Consider the following 22009-nt stretch of genomic DNA (forward strand, 5'->3'; position numbering starts at 1 on the left):
ATCTCAAGTCAGATGTAAATGTAAAAATCGGTGCTCAGGGGCATTATGGAGATTTGTGACATCTTCTGCTGGGCTGCAGATTAATGAAGCAATGGCTGGATTATGCAGCATCCCCTATAAGTATTTCTTCATCTCTGACAGACGTAATATTGATAATATCCTTCCTTTAATATGTCATTCCCCTTAACATAATTCAGTGGAGGTTACTGATATATTTCTCACTTTCACTTAGATTTTCCTAATATTATCTTGGAGAGAATTTGGCAGAGCTGAAAGTGCACTTAAGATGATTAGGGAAGAAAGTGCGTTAGTGTTGCAGGCAGGAGTACTGTGCTGAACAGGAGGAAAGGCAAGTTACATACTGATCTGTTTGCTAAGACATGCCATGCCTCACATAGCATGTGTTGGTTGGTAGAGTGGCTGGTGCTGTGTAACTGAAGATCACTGTCACTTTTTGACACACGGCAATGAGGAGTAACAACCAATTTTCTGCGTCTTGGAATGCAACAAAAGGAAGACAGACCATCTGATTTAATGACAGTGTTCTCCAAAACTGCTCCACAATGGTGCTGACAATGTACTGTGATAAGGACAGGTTAATTTTGTGTGTAGTTTCTGACTGTTGGACAAAAAGCAAAGTTGAAAGTCTGTGAATACCTGTTATTGTTTCTCATTGGAAGCCAACAAGGTTCCACCAGCATTCATCTTATTTCTTATGCTATGAATACAAAGAATGAGAATCTTATACCGGAGCAGGATAACAAGAGACACACTAAATAGACATAATCATAATTCCAGAAAGCGTACAAGCTGGATCTAGCTGAAATCTCAGACCTGCCACAGTCTTCACTGTAGAAAAATCTTTGTATTTACATTTGCACTGTTATGTCAGAATGAGTGTTGAACTCAGAAGACCATCTGTGCACCACAAAAATTAAAGGTTCTTTTTTAGCTTAATGGTTTACCCATCTATAGAAGCTACTAAATAGCCAGAAAATGGCAAAGTATGATGTATTTTAAAGAATTACTAATAAAATGTGTCCAGAGACTCATTTCTAGGTGGCTTCTAGAGTTACAGGTTAAAATTTCTTGTTCACATTTAATCATCAACACTGCTTTTCAATTTACATAATCTAGAAATGCAAGCTATAACCTAGGATTGTATGTTGGTGGGTTCATTTCCTGGTTTGCTTGTTTTTATCACCTCTGAGTGATTCCATAGTGCTTTCAAAACCTGACTCTTGGTGACTGAGAAAGGAGCTGCTTTCTTGAGAGGCTTCTGCTTTTCATTACATCAAGCAAATATATTATTTCATTTTACATATGTCTGAAAAAATGAGAGCTACGAAGACTGCCCTCTCATATGCATTTACCATATGAGAAACCCTCAACACAGGATGTTTTATGTCACAACAAGAGGACTTGGGTAAAAGAGTTTTCCTGAAGCTTCAACTGTCTGGATGATACTGAAGAACAGGGACAGACATTAGCAAGAAGCTAATTTGTGCACTTTGTTTTGAAAGCCTTGTTACTTAGCTGCTTTTTCTTATTTCTCTTTCTTCCAGAAATCTCCTCTATGTTTACCCCCAAAGGCTCAATTTTGCTAACCGACCAGCTTCTGGAAGAAACATTACCATCAAGATCCAGTTTATGTGTGGTGAAGACCCATCCTGTGCAATGCCGGTAATAAATGCTGACCACTTGTAGGAAAATGTTGCTCAGGTGCTGTCCTGAGGAACCTTTTGAAGAGACAGCTTACTATTTGCTCCACATTGCCACAGTTTCTAGGGGGACCTTATGAGACTGACATCAGAAAGCTTATGAAAGCCTGCAGGCATCAGCCCTGTAGTTCTAGCCCTGTAGCTTCAGCTTGCGTTTTTGGGGAAATTTTCAGAGTATGTCAGTGGATTTTTGAAAATGAGATTGAGATAGCACCTTTTGTGGTTTTAGTTGTGTTAAAAATAATAATGGGTTGAAATGCTACTTTGAAGAACTTTACCCCAAGAATTTGTTGTCTTGAGGACTGACACCTGGCTGACCTTATTGAATGCGCTGACGCTGCACAGTGTGCACTTTACAGTGGCATGTTCCTTAGCTCAGATGCACTCTGGAACTGAAATCAGAGCATCAGCTCAGTGTTTTCCCAGGTCATATTTTCTTCCAGAGCTGATGCTGTGCTATATGAATATAACACTTACGTTTTATGTAATGCTAAGTGGCTGTTTTGTTCATTTTACATTCTGCTCATATCACTGTTAGGTTTTGATGAATGCTTGGGGTAATGGCAGTTTGTCTGGCATCACTGTGCACTGTAAGTGTGGGTTTCACCTCAATACATACCGGTTTCTGCTGTGCAGATTCCCTTATCTCAGTTCATCTCTCTGAGACCCTTTAAAGTTACAGCATTCCAGCACCCTTTCATGGAGGCTAAAGTGAGTCAAATTTTACTGAATGTAAAAGAGCTGTGGATCTTTAAGGTAAGGTGAGGTGAATCTCGCCCTATGTAAACAGGATAGAAGTGAAAAATCAACTTCTCAAAAAAATTTAATTCATCACTTAGAATGTAATTAAAACCAATATGATAATCCACAGGAGACTTATCACAACTGCATTCCTGAAGTTTCTAACTTTTGCATTACTGGAGGATGTAATGTAAGATGCCTCTGATCCATTTTCCTGGTGTTTTGTGTTGCATGTTGTGTGAGGAAGATGCCAACTAATAACACTTCTGCGTCATCATGCTAAGATCAAATTGAAGGATCATTATCCACCCTTATATGCTGTCTTAAAATTGACATAGAATGGTAACAATTAAATGTTTTAGATCTGACTGTATTCACTTTCATTTATTAATGCAGGTAATTTTTGGAAAATCTTCAGGTCCAGAATTTGTGCAAGAGACATATACAGCTATCACGTATCATAACAAGTAAGCATTGTTGTTATTCTTATAAATTGAGATGTATTAAGCATATTTTTACGTAATTCTCAGCCAATATTAGTTACTCAAAGAATTATGGTAATAAGCTATTTTAAAATTCTACGTTTTCTGAGTATTTGTCAATATGTAATTTGGATTACTGCATGCATTTGCATGTGACTGCTGCTTTTCTTGTTTTGAGCTCTTTAAAGAGTAGTCAAGGGTATTCCCTGTCTGAAGATGAAGGAACAGGAGCAGGAAGCATCAGCTTTGTAAAAGCGTTCACCTTGATCTACAGATTCACGGATCCAAAAGAATTGAAGGGGCTCTCTCTTATGAATGCAAACTCAAGATATAGGTTTTATACAGTAACTATGCTGAAACCACAAATTAAAATTGAATGGTTTTAAAAGTAAGGAGGTGGATGATACTGAGATATTCTGGCTTATACACTTTGCATCAAATTCCTCCTTATTCAAAACTGTAGATAGATCACAACAGTGTCCACAGAGATACATATATTTCACTTGTATGACTTATCTCAAGGCTGTTTTTAGGATCTATACAGTTCTTATAACCATAGCATCTGGGAGCCTGCTGACAAATATGCCTTCTGCTCTGAAATATGCATGGCATTTTTTTAAACAGGTGTCCTGACTTTTATGAAGAAGTGAAAATAAAACTGCCAGCAAAACTCACTGAGAAACACCATCTATTGTTCACGTTCTATCATATCAGCTGCCAGCCAAAGCAAGGAGCATCTGTGGAAACTCTCATTGGATATTCTGTAAGTGATACAAATGTGTGCATGCATGGGGCAGGGAGGGGAGAAGAGAGGCTAGATGTGTGGGTATGTATCCCATGCAGATAAACTCTTTGCTTATCAAGGATTTTGCCATACATTCCCTTTCTGGTTATGGTAATACATCATAACAAGGCTGTCCTGCAAATACTGCAGGGCGTGCTCGTGCATGTTAAATGTACAGACACAGTAAATTCATATGCAGCTTGTGTTGTTACATCTTAGTTTTATAATTTTACATTGGTAAGCATCTTTGAAGTTGGTGAATTTACCCAAAGCACAGAAATTAAGTATACACCTACATATTTGCAACAATGCCTTATTGTAGAGCTCTTAATTGTTAGATTCTATTTGCTGAAAAGAAAAAAGGTAATTAACTGTTATTTACTATTATCTAACACATTCATACATGAGGTGACATCCAATATAATATTTTGAATTAAGCTTTTTATGGTATATTGCTTACATAAAAACTGTTGTTTACCCTTTTTAAAATCAAAAGCCATGAAAATATCTAGATACTAGAATTCAGTTATTTAAACTCATTTATCTTCATGTTGAAACTAGCATGTTTTAGCTTGAGAAACACATATTGTAGCATAGCATCATTTTTCTTTAAATGTTTTTATCTGGAGAGATTTTAGAATAAGAAGAAAGCACAGATGATAATAATACTTAAGATGTGAAAAAGTTCTAGTGCTACTGAACCATGGAACCATACAAATACTATCCGTGTGTTCGTGCTGTGAGGTTTGTATGCTTTTGATTCCAGTACTGTTAGTTCTCTCAAGCAGGCTTTCTTTTGTGGATAGATGCCACAAATGCCTACTCATCTAAACCTGATGTGTATCTGCCCTGTGCTACTCCACAGCCTCTTTCAGACCTAAACAGGAGCAAAGTATGTCCAGATGTCATCGCAGAGTTCTGATGGCCTTAATCTTCAGGGTGGCAGTGACCAAAATGTTCAATTTGTCCATAGCAAAACTTGAACTCTTCAAGTTCAAAACTTGAGCTTGATTCACCTCACAAAACTATAGAATGACTTGGGTTGGAAGAAATCTTAAAGATCACCCAGTTCCAGCCTCCTACCATGGGTTGCTAGCTCCAGATCAGGCTTCTCAGGGCCCCATCCAGCCTGGCCTTGAACACCTCTAGGGGTGGGATTAAAAAAAAAAGCCAAATACCAATCTATTCAGGATAAGTTGTTTTTCAGATAAAAGCATGGGACCTATTAAATCCTTCTGATAGGATTTATTAGAAAAACATGTGTCACGCATGAAAAGCTCTCTGTTTTCAGAAGAGTTTGTTTGTAAAGCAGTCTTGTACATTTTTCTACAGTAGCTATCAGTGAATTTAAAATGCAAACAAATTACTGTTTAATGGATTGGAGCAGAGAAACTCAGGTCAATATCTCATTTCTTGTTCTGTTGACTATACATAACATATAGTCATATAACATATAACATATACATAAGATTAGATAAATAGCTCTAATCATATATAGTCATGAATATTGCTGCATTTTCTCTTCATTTGTTTCAGTGGCTGCCAATTCTGTTAAATGATCGTCTTCAAACAGGACATTATTGTCTTCCTGTTGCATTGGATAAGCTGCCATTCCACTATTCAATTCACTCTCCTGAGGTAACAAAGAAAATTATGAAAAGACAATGTTTTTGCAGTGTAGAACATCATGAGTATTTTACAATCCAACGTAGCTGTCTGTTTTTGGGCAGTTGCCCCTTTCTGTGCTTTAAAACGGTAAAGCTCTAGAGGAAAGTGTTGTTATTACTTTAATTGGTGCTATTATGTTTTGTTAAATTGTGTCTTTTAAAGTTATTAATTCAGAAATCCTTGTGAATTGTCTAACCAGTGATACATTTGTTTAGATTTCGTCAGGTTCATAATTTGCTTTCTTTCACAAGATGAGTTGCTTGTTTTTTGTGGCAGTGTGGGAGAGGGAGGATACATGGATTCAGGTGCTGCTACTAGAGCAGGAGGCTGCCCTCTGAGCTGATATGGCGAGTAGAAAACTGCCTCTGTCTTTGAAACTGTACCATGTCACCAAGGAGTGCCCTTGGCATGCATTGGCTGTGAACTTCTAACCACAGAAGATGCAAATTCACACTGTCTGTTCTGGGCATCCAGCTGAAGTGCTCCAAATTTCCCTCTTTAAGGAATGAAATTCTCTTCATCTGGCTTATGAGAATAAATACACCTAGCTATATGGTCCTCTGTGCTGCACTGAATTAGATGCCTAAAGTAAAGTGAACAGCCTTAAGATAGTTGAGACCCATGTAAACAGGCTTTCTGTTATATCATTAAAAGACAGTGATTCCTGCAATTCTCTTCTATCACAGAAAGTTCCATCACAGACACCACCTATCAAATGGGTTGAAGGACACAAAGGTGTTTTCAATATTGAAGTGCAAGCTGTTTCATCTGTTCATACCCAGGTAATGCACGAAAAGCAACATGCAACTGTAGTTTCATTTCAAAGGGGATTCATATGCCCATTCTGACCGAGGAAATTTGTGAACTGGAGATGTTAAAGCCCCCACAGGTTTGAAAACACATGAAAAGTTCCTGCTGTCTTACAGCTGTAGAAAGAACTTGATTATTTTCAGTGAATGAAATCCACTGATGTGAGTGCACAAATAAGCACTCTGAGCAGCAAATCAAATCAAACAATAAGGAGCCTGGTTTCCTCTCAGCTCAACAGAGATCTGATAGGAAGAACACTGGTAGGGTGCAGTGCTTGTTTCTGCAGTGTGTGTGTTCTGTTCTCTGAGGCTGGTTCAAACAATGTGTCCAACTGCTGAAGGAAGGCACAGCATCTCCCCTCCCTTCAGGGCCAGCTAGGCTGCCAAAACACTCCACACAGATGGCAGCTCAGCTGCCATGGGTAGGGATGCTAACTTAATGCTGAATGGAAACTTCGAGATCTAAGATTCTGATAACTTAAGTGTGGTAGAAAGTTGAAGGCTTTCCACTTTTACTGGGGTCTGAAGCACCAAAGCTTTATTTTGTTCCACTGTATTTCACATCGTCTCCTACATCATCTTGTTCTGGTTAACTCTGATAGCATACTTTTTACATACAAATAGGACATATTTATAAGACACATAACTTGCATGTATCTGGAAGTGAGACTCTTAGATGCAGGTGGCATATAGGGACTATAGAATCACAGAATTGCTCAGGTTGGAAAATACCTTAGTAAGTATAATAATAAAAAGACTATAGACCTCTGATGTGAGGTCTAGACCTCAGAGTTTTATCAGAAAGAATAAACAGTATAATTTACTGCAGACTTCACCTTTTCTGCTTTTAATCTGATTTAACCACAATCTGAATCTGAGCCAGCTGAAAAGGAACAAACCAGAACATTGTGGCAACTGACTTAGAAGTTGGTCTCTAGAGCTATCTGCCTCTGTAAGCCAGGAGCGTATAAGTATTTTCTCTCCCCATCAGATGGGAATCAAGCTTTGCTTATCAAGTAGCAGGCTGAATCATATCAGCTTTGTTAACTGTGAGTGCACCCTATCTGCAGGACAATCACTTGGAGAAGTTCTTCACTCTGTGCCATTCTCTGGAAAGTCAAGCGACCTTTCCCATTCGACTAATGGACCAGAAGATCACTGAAGCTACACTGGAACACGAACTGAAACTCAGCATTATCTGTTTGAATTCTTCACGACTGGAACCTCTTGTTTTATTTTTACATCTGGTACTAGATAAACTTTTCCAGCTGGCTGTACAGCCTATGGTCATAGCTGGCCAGACAGGTATCTAATGATCCTTTGCTTATTTTCCTTGGTACCGCAAGCAAACTAGAGATGTGGAAAAGTTTGCCAGATGTCCAGGGTCATATTTACTCTTTGGGTAGTACAGAAGTAGCTGGGCTTCTCTGGACACAGTTTCATTGCGCAGTTTAATCAGATTTGATGAAATTGTTTGTGCTTCTCTTCCCTGCACAAATAAAGCCCTGAGACTCCCTTTCAGAAGTGCTTTAAATCTTAATAGTTACTTATCTGGAGATACAAGTCAGAAGCAGGATGGTGGTTTAACTGCTTTGTGAGGAAAGCAGCAGATAAATAACAGCTAATATTGACGATGGCATTTCATCTTCCCAAATATCTTTAGCCAGAATTGGGTGGACAAAAACAGGATGTAGTCATGCACACTGGTGTTTTTCTGTTACTAAAGCTGTCAACTGCCCATTATCTATGTTAAATGTGGAAGAAAGACATACTTGAAGACAGTGGTGCAGCTGATTTCCTAATTAATTTTGGTTGCCAATATTTGTCATCCACTAAAATATTAGAAGAAGAGCATGGTAGCTTGTATCTTTCTGTCAGCTGGAGAAGAATCGACATTATTGCCCTTTAAATATATACTCTATATATTCTATATATTCTATATAAATTGTATTTTTATATAAATATATATATATAATTATATATCATATATAAATTATATAGTTATATATATATTATATAAAAATACATTTTATATATATTTTTAGGAAGTACCTGAAGGCTGCTAGAAATTGTCATGAACAGTAAGGGTCTGCTCTTACGTAGCACCATGTGGTGAAATAGTAGTGATTGGGTTGAAAGTGAGTCTACTGAAGATAGGTTTTTGGTTTATGTAGACTTAGTGCCTGGCCCAGTGTAACTGTTGCTTTCTGCAGCTATTAATCTGTTAAGGAGTGATTTAAAGCATGTACAAATTAGTTATTGTTAAAAGGAATGCCATGATCTAATTATGTTATTTCCTTCAGGGCTGAGACTAATTTTTGCCTTTTGTTTCACAGCCAACTTTTCACAGTTTGCCTTTGAATCTGTGGTTGCAATAGTGAACAGTCTCCATAACAGCAAAGACCTGAGCAAAGATCAGCACGGGAGGAACTGCCTCCTGGCATCCTATGTCTACTATGTGTTTCGCCTGCCAGACCCCCAAAAAGAAGTGCCAAAACTAGGTAATATCATTGCAGTAATTGCAAAAAAAATCTTTTCTCTTCATACACACTACTCATCATAGTGCTTCTGAGTCATAGACAACTGGCCTTCAAAAGAGCAAATCAGAACTTCTTGTATACAGACTGCGTAGTTTTCAAACGTAGCACTGCTTCAGCACATGAATCTTGTCTTAATCTACAGCAGACTGAAAAGAGTTGATAGGGGAAGAAAGAGCTACTGCAGCAGTGCTACTGTTGAGAAAGCCCTCAGTCTTTCACTACTGCAAGCATTGTCAGCTTGTCTGCTGCAGAATCCCAAAACATCTGTACCTTGTTATTCATTGCCTGTGTAATTTAACAGAGCAGCTGGCGATGAGATTTCTGTAAGCTCCATGCTTTTCATGCTGCTGATGCTGTGCAGCACTGAGCAGAGCCGGCTCGAATCTCATGTTTCTCTCATATTACTGTGTCCTTCAGTCTTAGTTCAAACATCTCCCCGTGGGCAGGTGCAGGGGGCAGTGCTGCTCTGACGGAGTCTCGTTATTACACATTTGGGCGCACTTCTGCAGTGTCCGTCGGGAGTAAACTCCTGCAGAGCCGAGTGATAAGCTGCAGCAATCCTGACATCACGGTTACACAGTCAGCTGCTGATGAAGAGGTCAAGAACATCATGTCGTCCAAGGTAAGAGGGGGAAGTCAAGTATCTGAGATGTGTATGAGCCAAAACCAGGTCTAGGAAGCCAAGTTTTTTCTTTGAAGGCTGGACTTGCTTCTTGTGAATACAGTGTATGTATCACCAGAAACATTCACTCTGTCTAATTTGGCATGTACAAGTTACATTCTCTTTGCTAAATTCTGATGTATTTTTCAGTGAAGAAAATAAGAGGTAACATCTCTGAGTTTCAGGTTTAGGCACTCCAGGAAGGATTTCCTTATTCAAGGTGCCCCAGTCTCCTGTTCATCCTGAGACCTAAGTTCTTTTTGCATTATTTCCTAAAGCATTCAGAGGGAGCTGATCTAGCTGTCACAGAATCAGTATCAAAAAAGATTGCCACTGTCTACAGTGGGAATAGGCTTGCTTTCTAAAAAGGGTGAAGAATTCTCGGGAAGGAAATAGATTTTCTAAAATACATTGATAATGTATTCTGGTTCCTTCTCATTCTTTTTATTGCTATTTTTTACTCACAGAGCCTGCTTAGTGGTAAATTACTTCCAACTTTAAAAAATAACAATTAGGCAACATACATAACAGCAATCCTGTGATGTGATACTGTCTATAGTACAGATGCTGTGAAGATTCTGTATAAAAGTCTTTCCAGATAATAAACTCAGCCACAGAGTGAAACGCAAACTTCCTCTTTGTTATCCAGAACACATTTGTCACCAACAAATTGCAGATAGGACAGGAGGAACTAAGAAGCAGAATTTTGTTTCCTGCTGGGGCATCAAGTACTTGCTGGTGTGCATCACCCTGAGTTCTTCTGAGAGCTTTTTGGGGATGGCTATGTTCAACTCACTGAGGAAAACAAAACCTTAGCAGGAGCAAAATCAGCAGGAACCTCTCACAGATGCAGGATTTTACCCCTGTGCAAGGAGGCTGCTCTGAGCTGCAACCCAGACAGATCTCATCAGCATCTCAGAACCATGTGTTCTTTCCTTTTTCCGTGTTATGTACATGGAATACTGCTTCTCAAGCAAGTTATTTTCAGGAATATTTTGAGGTTTTGTTTTTTTTTTCCGCCATTGAATTATCAGATGGTTTAATTTCCTAAATTAAACCAGAGCTAGTAAGGTGCACAGAATTTGCCAGTCTGTTTCATTTCTTTGTATACATATTCACCCATAGCAATTTTTAATAATGTAGATTTGAACTTAGTATCTTCGTGAATTTCTGGTATAGTGTGTCCTAAGAAAATGAAAAAAGAAAAATCAGAAAATATCTCAGGGTGGGTTTCTGTTTGTTTGTTTTGTTTTTTTCAAATTAATACATAATTAGAACATTTGGTACTACAGCTTTATCACACTGATAAATTAAAAATGTATAATGCTTAGGCAACATTTCACTGTCTTTTAATTGGTATCACTTTTAATGAAATAATTGCAGATACTAGTTAATTTAGGACATAGAACTACCTAATAAACCCTAATGACTGTTACCTTGAAAGGGTGAATTTTAGTTTCCAAAACACAGCTGTGGTGCTAAAATCGGGCACACGATGGCAGCGTTGGCATTTGTGGTCTCCTGCATCTGCCAAATTCAGGTGGTCTTTGGCCTCCTCTGGAGAAGGGAATTGAAGGGGAGAGGAGGGGAGAGAAAGGCATAAAAAATGTCTGGGTGATGTATAATCAATGAATGTATAGATGTTATAATTAAGGGATATACCAGAGAGTTTGGCTAAGCAGGTTATTATACAAAAGAGAACAAATAGAAAGCTTATCCGTGACCTGAGCTTGCTGTAAAACTCCAAAGGAGGGATCCCCAGAAAGAGATGCTTCCCTCGTGGTAGCCAGCTCTTAAATGGGTCTAGGAGAGGTGGAGCCAGGCTCCAGCCCTTCCAGCAGCACAGGCGAATTGCCTTCACCTGTGCTCCTGTGGCTGACTCAGTGCTCCCTCGGGTGATCAATCAGAGGTTCAGGCCGTGACTCAGCAGTTCCCATACAGGTGAACATCTTTATTTACCTTCCAAGAAAACGCTGATTTGATTTTTAATCTGTTAATTAGCTTAGGCAATGCATTAATGTGTGTGTGTATTTCTTCTGGCCATTCTCCAGCCTGCAGATCACAGCTCCAGTTGGATGTCGTTTTACATTGAAGGAACAAATGACACGCCAGGTGTATGTGCAAACCCAAGACCATCCAGTAAAAAGGTAGCCTACTACTGAATGTGAGAGTGATAGACTAACAGAACCTGGAGCCTCCACGAGCAGTGCTTGTAATTAGCATGAAATGAGGAGAGGGAGAACGAAATAACAACAAGTTTTATTCAACAGGGAGTTTGTGATGGAATGTTAAATCTATGGATCAATATTGCCCAAGCATTTCTGACTCTGCTCTGAAATGTTTAGATTCTTTTTCTGGGGCAGATTTAGACAAGTAGCAGCCTGCCTGTATCCTTCCTTTGCTCTCTTTCTCAAGGTACTAAGACCTCTATGTTTTTTTCACTGCTGTTTCGCTGTGGATGCCTGCCTTTACATGTTGCAGTGAATTGCATTCAGATATATTTACCATTTCTTTCTTCTGTATGAAATATTTTACTTTCCCCTTTTTTGTAGCGTGTAGAATCAATTAATTCCTCTTTATTCTGAGTCTGTATTCCCAAACAGCTTTTTAACAACGTAAAACATATCATAGCAGATAGTTAACTCCTCCAGAGCTGTATCTTGTGCTTGGCATTGAGGAGGCGTTGGGTAAAGAAACGGGAGAGAAAATCTACAGTGGGCAGTCTAGAATCCATGTTGCAGTTAAGAGGCACTTCTTTCTTATTTCTGTTTATTGATTTGAGTTAGGCCAAAAAACATAAGGGTTTATACCCAATCTAAATCTTGGCTAGATTTGTGTGTCCTATTGAATTTGAATAGGCTTAGAGATTTCACTGGCTTTATTGTTTGTATCAGGAACAGAGAATAGGTATTAATATGTGGTTAGTCCAGATCTGAGTTTTCTCCAAGTTTAGGTCACTGGGACTAGGAGTCTTGTGGTTGCACATCACTGCAAAGAGTATAGTCTCTAACTACACACTTCTTGCAAACTCCGCTGTGATTGTTGCTGTGGCCTTCTCTCCCACCACAGAAATAATCTTGTGTGTTCTCTCAAAAACACAAATGTGCTAAGCAGAAGCTCTCAGGAGGAGCATGTGTCTGTTCACTGTCAGGCATACAGCCAATAATCTGGGGATAGACCAATGGCATTTTCCAGCTCAGGTGTTCAGGGTTCTGGATCCACAGCAGAATGAGTCCTAAAGCCCATAGTGCTATTCCTTATGTGTCATTTTTGTCAGATCCACTTTTTTCCTACAAGGTGTTCCTGTCTAGCTGTTCACTCTCCATTATGGGGGCTGTCAAAGATGCAGGTGCTGGGAATTGGTTGAAAATGAAAGATGTGTTGGGTGAAAGACTATTTCTGAACACTCTGTGTTTATTATTTAGCATTTCCATGAGGAGCTGGCACTGCAGATGGTGGTCAGCACGGGTATGGTGAGAGAGGCTGTCTTCAAATATGCCTGGTTCTTCTTTGAGCTCCTGGTAAGATTTATCAGTGATGTTTTGTGGCAAGTTGATGGTGAAATGCAAACACAGATTTTGTTGGACTATAATGTCTTCAGCTAACTAACCCCACTGTGGTTGGTTCCAGATAATAGAAGCAAAACTGAAAAATTCTGTATATTCACCCCCATTTCTTACTGAGAGCCTGTGACAATTAAATCCTGCATCAGCTATCTGCACAGTGGTCCATAGCTTACAGAAGTCTGGGTGACAGATGTCAAAGTGAGCCGTTCCCTCCTTTTCAGCTCCTATTTCTTCCCCTTTGTTAATAACATGTGCAGTAGCAAGGCTACCCAAGGTCAGTGTCACAGAGCCCTGAGGTGACTGATGTCACTGCAAGTTTTGTTGACGTACCGGTTTCCACTGGAAGCAGATAAGCAACACAGGAGATCAAGGAGTAGGAATTAATTCCAGAAATGTCCTCCCCTGAATGTCATCAGAAAGAACAGAAGGTACGAGCAGCAAGGATGGGGTGAGGGTGAACTGAGCCACAATATGAACATGACAGAACTACCTGTGTTCAAGCCCTAGGCTCTCTGGTGTCTTTGCCAACAAAGGTAGGATTTATCAAAGGGCTCTAAGAAAGGTGAGAGTGACTGTGTTGGGGGAAAAACAGGTGGGAACTCTTATTCCATGGACTAACATAGAGAAGAGTTTTATCTCCACTTTGTTATATTTTTCTCTTTTTTCTTTATTGCTTTGCAGATAAAGAGCATGGCTCAGTATGTTCACAGTATAGAGAAGCAAGACAATGTACGAAGAAGCCGGTTCTCTGACCGTTTCAAAGATGATATTACCACTATAGTTAACGTGGTTACTTCTGAGATTGCTGCACTTCTAGTCAAACCCCAGAAGGTAAAAGCACGAAAAAAAAGCACTGTGGATTCTCACTGTTCACACCACATCACACTGAGCTTTATTTAATTCCATTGTACTTTCAGGACCATCACTGGAATTAGACTAAAACTGACGCTATAGTGTTGCAGAGATCATAAGTGAGAGCTGTGACTGTAAGGGATAGTCCTGTGCCTTATTAGCAGAGAGTTTGTTTTTATTCAGAGGAAGGCACGTGTGAGAGGGAATTACTTTTCTCTGAGATAGGAAAGACTGAACTCTGTCTTTCAGTAGCTGTGCTGCCTTTTGTCAGATTGGCTAGGGCATCAGGCTGCACCCATGTGTAGCATATTCCTTTAATCTCCTTCTCCTATTACACTCACTCCTACTGCACAGCATTTTTCCCTACATTTGACTTCCATGACTGCAAAGTCAGTGTTCTTCCTGCAAAACCCAACCATGAGATACTTAACCCCAGATCTCTCTGAAGACACACTGGCCACATGAAACTCAAAGACAAGAGATAAGACAAGAGACTAAACCATATGTAATTCTTTCTCCTAGTATATTTTAACAAGTTTCATTGGCATAATTGATTATAAAGCTGAAAATATTATGAAATGTAATTTATATTTCAACATCAGTTAACTGATGTCACTTTTGCTATTCCCCAGAACATAAAATAAAGGCAGTTTATGTGTCTGCACCTATGCTGTTGCAGCCAGCATTATTTCCATACCCCAGGGCTGCCAGAGGCACTGCACATGCAGGGCAGTGTGTTCTGTCATAGGGTAGCTGGGCTGGAGAGCTGACCTGCCCAATCACTGCTCAGTCAGCATGGCTCTTAGTCCAGTTCTCCACCTGTGGCTAGGTGTTGTGTCAGAAAACTGAAACTGTTGAAGAGCCACAACCAGACAACTGAGGACAAGAAATGGCAGAAGTCACCATTACTGTCAACCAAAAAGTTGTTTCTAAAGCTTCATCCTTTTCTTCATCGTTTGATGAAGAAAAGATGCTTCTGCGATGTCCATATGCACAGAAAACATTTCCATAGAAATTTTCACGAGTGAATATGTTGTGTGAAAAAAATGTGCTACATTAAAAATGTTTTAACAGATCTGTAGGTTTTGCTAAGAGATAATATTTTATGCTTTCTTCATGAGAAACGTACAGGTTTTTATGGGCTGTTAATTCAATTCAGTTTTGATGGAGTGAGTAGGTAGAGTCTAACTATGTGTGAAAATTCTGCTGCAATGTTTTCAGAATTAAGGTCATTGCCTAGTTGTACAGAACAGCAGGATGTGACACCTGTCTACGTTTTAAATCCACAAAGTAATATTCTGTATGTTTCAATACATGGTTGATCATGTAACATTGTCCTGAGGTTCTGCAGCTACTGGCCTACTGTAGACTACTCTATAAGGTGGTGGAAAGCTGGTTGTTTTTTTTTTTTTTCAGCACAGCAGAAAATTACTTTGCTATGTAAATTCTAGATCATAGATTCTATATGGATTCTATATTCTGTACGTGTATAAATATATTCTTGAATGGCTATAGCAACAAAAAGGTTGAAGAATCAAAAATGAAGTCATAAATACCCTGAGGTGCTGCACACCTGCTCTCACTTGCCAGAGACACCGATAGCATTTTTATCAATCATCTCCCTTGTCTGTCTTGAGCGAACTCACCTGAGAGCTCTGAGGGGTGTGCAGACCCCTCAGGCACATCCACAAATTCTTCTTGGTCAAGGACATGATATTGTTAAGCTGTTATAGTTTGATTTGGTATGTCTGAAATAGCCTTCTTTTAGAAGATACTTGGAGTTCTTTGTGTGTCTCTAGTAATCAGACCGTTTGTAAATACAAAGGAGTTTAGTTGCCCACAGATTTGTCATACTGATATTTTTATCTGATATTATGAAATTTGTAAATGAAACAGTTGGCATTCCATCAATAGAGCTAGGGCAGATTTTTAATAATATTAAATCTAATTTAATATTAATAATATTAAATCTAATCTAAGACTAATATCTGAAGACAGTATTTTATGTTGAACGCCTAAACAATTTTCAATAGTGTTAGAAGTGCAGGGCAGGGGAGAGAGTTTGGAGCCCACAGGAAGTTCAGAAAAGCTCTCAAATTTGATTTCAGTTGTTATCTGCACAAAGATTTGCAAAGATAAGCTTGGTCATTCTCCTGTTCCATTTCTTTCATTCTCCTGTTCCATTTCTTCTCCAAAAGCAGTGACTGTTGAAATAATACACGTAATTTTAACAAGATCATGTAAATTAGAGAAGTTAAACAGTGTTGTCCTCTCTGTTCCACATTTCTGGAAACTGTCCCCTACACTATTTTTTTGTTCTAAGTGATACCAAGAAGTTCTTCACTGTAATGTGAGTTTTATAAATTGTAAGCGCAATTTTACCCCCCTCCCCATTTTTATTGATTTATTTGTTTGTTTGTTTTAAGGAAAGTGAACAAGCAGAAAAAATTAACATCAGCCTGGCATTTTTCCTGTATGATCTTCTTTCTTTAATGGACCGAGGATTTGTGTTTAATCTCATCAAACATTACTGTAATCAGGTAGGCATTATGCATGATTGGGATTGTATTGGGCTTATGGCCAGTCTTGTATTCTGTTCTCTTTGATTCATTTATCCATCAAGATCCTCTGAGTTGTGTTAAAGAGTAAGGTAAATAGCTTATTTCCTTCTGCATATACAGAGACTTTACACCTCTTTTGGTCTGTGGTCTGCAGGAAATAATTTGAGTGGAGGTTAGGGTTTTTTTAGAAATGCCATACCTTACACTGCACTGTAGAGCATCCGTAGAGACACTTCTCTTGCCTTTCTTTGTTATTTCTCTTAGCATCAGTCTTTGGATCCTCAAAGTCTGCACATCACAGATTATAGAGCTTTTGCACTCTCACAAAATACTGCTGTTACAGGCAGTATTTAGATTTGGGGTGTTTGATCAAAATGATCCACCTTTGTCTTACTACTTTACAAGCCTCCAAAAATTAAAAATAAATTATGTTTGCGAGGCTCTAGCATGAAATAATTGTTGTATTCAAGATGGAAAGCTTTCCTTCTTTCTTGTGAGCCAATATACCTGTTGTGGCTTTTCATTGAAAACAAGCAAAGCTGTCACCTAATGGTACATAGGAGAATTCAAAGGTGTCTGCTACCATCATTTCCTATAGTATGTGCAAAACCCTATTAATGTTAATGTCAGTGTTATTGTGAAGGGAGATCAGAAGACTACTTGTTCTGTGTTCACTAACCTGACTTTCAGTGAATTTGCCGCAGATTCAGCAAAGTTTTGTTTGTTCATAATCCCAGTGTTATGCAATATTATTGTATTGTATTGATTCTTCCTTGGGAAGCTGGCAAGTGAGCCATAGAGGAGAAAAGACAATGCCACTGCCAAACAAAGAGCAACTAATGGATGGAAAACAGCTAGGTACAGGGAACCATGGAGCATTTTAAGGCATGCTCGGATATTTGGCTATATTTTTTAAATTGACTGATTCTATTTCAGGAAACAGGATGCAGGATATTTCGCTGCATGATGATTTAAATAGCAAATACCAGTAACAAGGCACTTTCATTTGTTTCTCTAGCTCTCAAACAAGCTGAATTCTCTTTCCACCCTGATTTCCATGAGACTGGAGTTCCTGAGAATTCTCTGCAGCCATGAGCATTACCTGAATCTAAACCTCTTCTTCATGACCTCGGCCTCTACTCCAGCATCTCCTTCACCCTCTTTGTCCTCACAGGTAGGCATCCATCAGCCAATATTAGGTGGTCTTCACCTGAAGAATGCATGTAGAGAAAGACTTCTGTTGCTCTGTATTCCTCTGCTTCAGTTAGAGTTAATGAGCCATCACTACATCAGGGAGAAAACGGCAAAACATTGAAGACTAAAGGACCACTACTGCAAAACAGAACCTATATAAATTAAAGCTTAACGTAGCACAAGTATGCTTGTGGTAATGCTTCAGTAGACCCTTCTAGAAACATGTAAGAAGAAAACAGTTGTTCATGCAGACATAAAAAATCTAAAAAGAACAAGGCTGTGAAGGTACAGAGTTCATTTACAGGCATGCCATAGGCACACAGCCGCTAGTACATATTTCAGTACCAGTGTGTATTTTGGAGAGCTAAGGCATATGGCAGCACACAGCAAACTTTCAGTGCTTTTGCCTTCTAGCAGAAGTTCTCAAGTAGATGAAAATGCTATAACTATATGAATTAGTGACAAAACCACTGGAATTTTCAATATTCTGAATGATGTATTGCTGTTGAGCATAGTGTTCTTCGGAGCAGGAGTATCACTCTTTCCAATTCAAATATCAATGTTCTTTTCTTGGGATCCTCTCCTCCCCAGTGGCACAGCTGATGCTATTACTTTGCCTGTAGTTTCTCTGAGCAATTCAAAATTTGTGGTTTTTGAACCATGAATTTCAAATGAACTTTGAAATGTTCAAATGTTCAAAATTCGAAGTAAATTTTGAACCAAAATTGCAATGGAACAATTCAGATTCATATTTCCCTTTTCAAGTGATACTTGAAAAGTGCCAAAGAATTAGTTATATGCTAAGATCTGCTACGTCACATACCTCAAGGGTTCTGACAGGTCAGTAATTGTAATTAATATTTTCTTAAAACTTTTCTTGGTCTTGAAAGCAAAGCGTGAAGGTCCCGTAATCAGGTTTTCACAATGTCCTGCTTAACTGTCATGCTAGATTTCAAAGAGCTACAAACAGAACTCCTCTGCTTATATGTGGGGAGACAGAAATCTTCCAACTGGTTCTAGCAGGTCAGAGCTGGATCATTCCTTCCTTGAAGCAACACCAACTCTTCTTCTTTAGGAGTAACATGTGAAGTGCAACTGCGGCAAATAAATAAGCCTTTGAAGCCCTTGCATGATTTAGTACAGTCACTGACCACCCTTGCAGTAATTCTGATCTGTCTGCAAGAGTGCTATGGAGGAAATGTTAGATTTTCAATAAGAAATGTGGCCTTTCAAATAAATCTTTTGGAATTTGTGGAGAGAAGCCAAATTCACTTATGTGGATGCTCTGCCCCTTACTGTTACTTTTCAGAAACAAAGTGCATTCTGCTCAAGTTTAGAATGGGAGCAGGTTAAGCTAGGTCAGTGTAGGGCAGCTCAGAGATGTAGGCTTCATTTGAAACAATATGCTGGAAGACACCTTTCACAGTATGGTATACTACTACTTCATGTAGAATATTGAACAATATAAATTAAAGGCAAATTTCAGACTTATAAACCCCAGTAGCTTCACTGGGGAGTGGAGTCTAAGAGTTATGTTCACCAGATCAAGGTACAAAAACATTCCAGATGACCTGTGGCACCTATGATTGGAGAAGCTAAGAAGTTCACAACACGCATATAGCAGCAACTTTCCATTCCTGGACTAGCTGTATATCAGCCATAGCCATAAGTTATAGCAGTTTGAAGGTTGCTTTAAATTATGCCCAGCTGCCAGCAAGCTCAGCCAAAATTTTCCAGAGCAAAAGGAAACACAGTTCATACACCCTTCCTCACACTACCTCCATGGTAGACATTATAGGAGCTTAACAGTGCAGCACTTTTGATGCCCAAAGTCCCCCTTCTATGAGGGGCAACCTCATCAGCTTTGCAACAGTAAGAATGACGCAGAATTCTAAACATGGGGAAAACTCTGACTTTGTCTCCTATCCAAACTGATGATACAGGGTAGGAATTTTACATCTCAAATAGCTTTAAATGAATTGTTTGGACAGAATGGAAAGGATGAGGTTGCATCCTAGAAAGCAATTCATGTGAAAATTGATGCTTTTTATTTCACATACTGATGTGTTCCTCCATACTTCTTTCAATGCCTGAAATCAGGTTTCCTCTGGTAAGGATACTTTGTTACCTGCTTAGATTGTCCTTACAACATCTTTAAGGACGTTTGTTTCACTTTTGTTTACTTTTTTTACATCCTATTCTTCTGCAGAACTCTAGCTCCTGCTCCAGCTTCCAGGACCAGAAAATTGCTGGTATGTTTGACCTCTCATCAGAATACCGTCAGCAGCACTTTCTCACTGGGTTACTCTTTACAGAGTTGGCAGCAGCACTGGACGCAGACTGTGAGGGGTGAGTATCCAAATCTGCAGATTGTAGAATGCGACCGTGTGAGCAGTAATGTACTGTTGGTATGGTTATAGTTTAACTCTAGGGTTAATCATGTTTCCCATAAATGTAACCAAAATCACTTAATGTATCATGACAGTGCTGGCTGGTGTTATCAGAAAGAATATTTTCTGTCTTTGGCACAGAGTCTAAGAGTCCTGCAAAGCTTCTTCGGTGTTGCCTCCATAAGGAATTACTTCTGCATGAACCTTCATGAAAGTTCATATAGAAGTGTAGTGGATGTTGAAAAATGTCAATCACACCGAGTTGTGATGTAGACTGATTCTGAGGAAAAGGGAAGCGAAAGAGTGGTCTTTGCCATCTTTTTCAATGAGTCACTCTAAAACAGCTTTATTGCAGTATGTTGTTGTTACTGAGTAAAATAGTACTATTTGCTGCAGTGGCGTTGGCTAAATAGAGATCAGAGCTCAAAATTTTTATCACTCTTCCCTCTCAAACACCACTGTCTATTAGCCTAAGAGTTTAGCCTAACTTTGTACAGTGTGTGATGCTTTTCTTTAAGCATCTCTCTTTGCCATACTGATTTTTTCACGGCTGCTTGTTGATTCATGCTATGGCCATGTGAGACAGCTGTCTTTTGCAGGGAACATGGATCTCTGCTCTGAGTGGAAGACACTGTCTAATGACTATCGGTGTATTAATTTCCTTCTCCCATGTCCACCTTGTTTCTTAAATCTTTGATCTACAAATAATTTGTGCATGACCCATTATTGGAGCTCATGGCAATTTTTTTGTGTTAACAGGATTAGTAAGGTGCAAAGAAAAGCAGTCAGTGCTATCCTTAGCCTGCTGAGTTCCCATGACCTAGACCCACGTTGTTCCAAAAAAGAGATGAAGATTAAAATTGCTGCTCTCTACCTCCCTTTGGTTGGTATAATTTTGGATTCACTGCCACAGCTCCATGACTTTACAAGTAAGACCTTTATTCCTTTGTCTTTTTCAGCCTTAGAGTAACTTGTCTAAAACAATCTGACTTAAAGAATTTGCCTTAAGTACTGAAATTCTGCCACAGTCTAGCAGGCACAGTATTTCTTTATTTCCAGATAACTGGATTGTTTAAAGAAGGGAAAATATCTAGTGTCCTTACTTACCAAACAAATAGATATACCCAGTGGTATGTCTATGGGATCTTGCAAAAAAAAAGCAGTCTTGAAAGAAAAACTAAGATATAGATAGGCTTCACAGACAGTGAGGAAGAAAACAAGAATGACATGGGCATTGTGTTACATTACAATTAAAGAAATTGGACTGTATTCCTTCCATATTTCTCTCTTGCTCCTCAGGGCTGTTAACTTGACACTGAAGTTGTCAGAATTCACCTCAGGTGAATGTAGTCATCACTCAGAAAATATATTTCTGTCACCTACTATAACTTTAAACTTCGTTCTCTGTTATTAAGCCTTTTTAAACTAAGCTGTTGATTTTTTTTTTCTATAAATGTGTTCATATGAAACTGCTGAAAATAGCAATTTGACCTTCTATGTGAGAAATAATAAATCTTTGCTACTTGTAAAATTGCATTTTACTTTTATTTTAAAAATTAAAGACCATAGAAAAAAAGGTATAATCTTTGAAGAATATACTTTTGTCCCTGGCTCTGAAAATATTTTTCATTTTGATATCTGGACAAGAGCTTAGTGTTGTGAATGTATTATTGAGCTCTTTCAGTCTGATAGCATGAAAGCATTTATTGTGCATAATGTAAGTAAATCTCACCACATTCTTCTAATGTAAGTATTATCCTTATGCCACAGACTGAAGAAGTCCATGTCTACCAGTATGGCTAGTTTTTAAAGTTTTTTTCTAAATATCTGCAGTATCTAAGGTTGTTGACCTTGTTCTGAACGCTCAGGGATTGGCTCATCAGTCAGTTTGTCTGAAAACTACATCTTGGAAAGCATAAATGGACACTCAGAATATAATGAGATTTTTACAAAGCTTTTATGAACCAGCAGATTCACTGAAATTGATCTCAAGAACTAGCACCGAGTAGAAGCAAGCAGCTGCCTAAAATGAAAACTGTC

General features: G+C 38.8%; 1 protein-coding gene and 1 long non-coding RNA gene across 5 annotated transcripts in view; one reads left to right on the plus strand and one right to left on the minus strand.

The window, feature by feature from the left end:
- Window positions 1–22009, plus strand: part of DOCK8 (dedicator of cytokinesis 8) — a 79772-nt gene that overhangs the window by 35580 nt on the left and 22183 nt on the right. For 3 of the 4 annotated variants that reach the window (XM_048930537.1, XM_048930540.1, XM_048930541.1), the window contains 15 exons: window positions 1566–1683; window positions 2859–2929; window positions 3569–3707; window positions 5265–5366; window positions 6083–6178; window positions 7276–7510; window positions 8542–8706; window positions 9192–9367; window positions 11458–11553; window positions 12832–12927; window positions 13654–13803; window positions 16251–16364; window positions 17404–17559; window positions 19789–19928; window positions 20729–20898. In XM_048930537.1, coding sequence (XP_048786494.1) covers window positions 1566–1683; window positions 2859–2929; window positions 3569–3707; window positions 5265–5366; window positions 6083–6178; window positions 7276–7510; window positions 8542–8706; window positions 9192–9367; window positions 11458–11553; window positions 12832–12927; window positions 13654–13803; window positions 16251–16364; window positions 17404–17559; window positions 19789–19928; window positions 20729–20898 — 2024 coding nt within the window. The remainder of the gene's footprint in view (window positions 1–1565; window positions 1684–2858; window positions 2930–3568; window positions 3708–5264; window positions 5367–6082; window positions 6179–7275; window positions 7511–8541; window positions 8707–9191; window positions 9368–11457; window positions 11554–12831; window positions 12928–13653; window positions 13804–16250; window positions 16365–17403; window positions 17560–19788; window positions 19929–20728; window positions 20899–22009) is intronic. The other variant, XM_048930538.1, reaches the window with a different exon arrangement.
- LOC125686505 (uncharacterized) lies at window positions 9386–11451 on the minus strand. Its single transcript, XR_007373811.1, has 3 exons — window positions 11131–11451; window positions 10843–10963; window positions 9386–10591 (listed from the first exon to the last, which is right to left on the minus strand). It is a non-coding gene; the product is annotated as an uncharacterized LOC125686505 (long non-coding RNA).

Source organism: Lagopus muta, chromosome Z (assembly GCF_023343835.1).
Source record: "Lagopus muta isolate bLagMut1 chromosome Z, bLagMut1 primary, whole genome shotgun sequence".
Classification (NCBI taxonomy): domain Eukaryota; kingdom Metazoa; phylum Chordata; class Aves; order Galliformes; family Phasianidae; genus Lagopus; species Lagopus muta.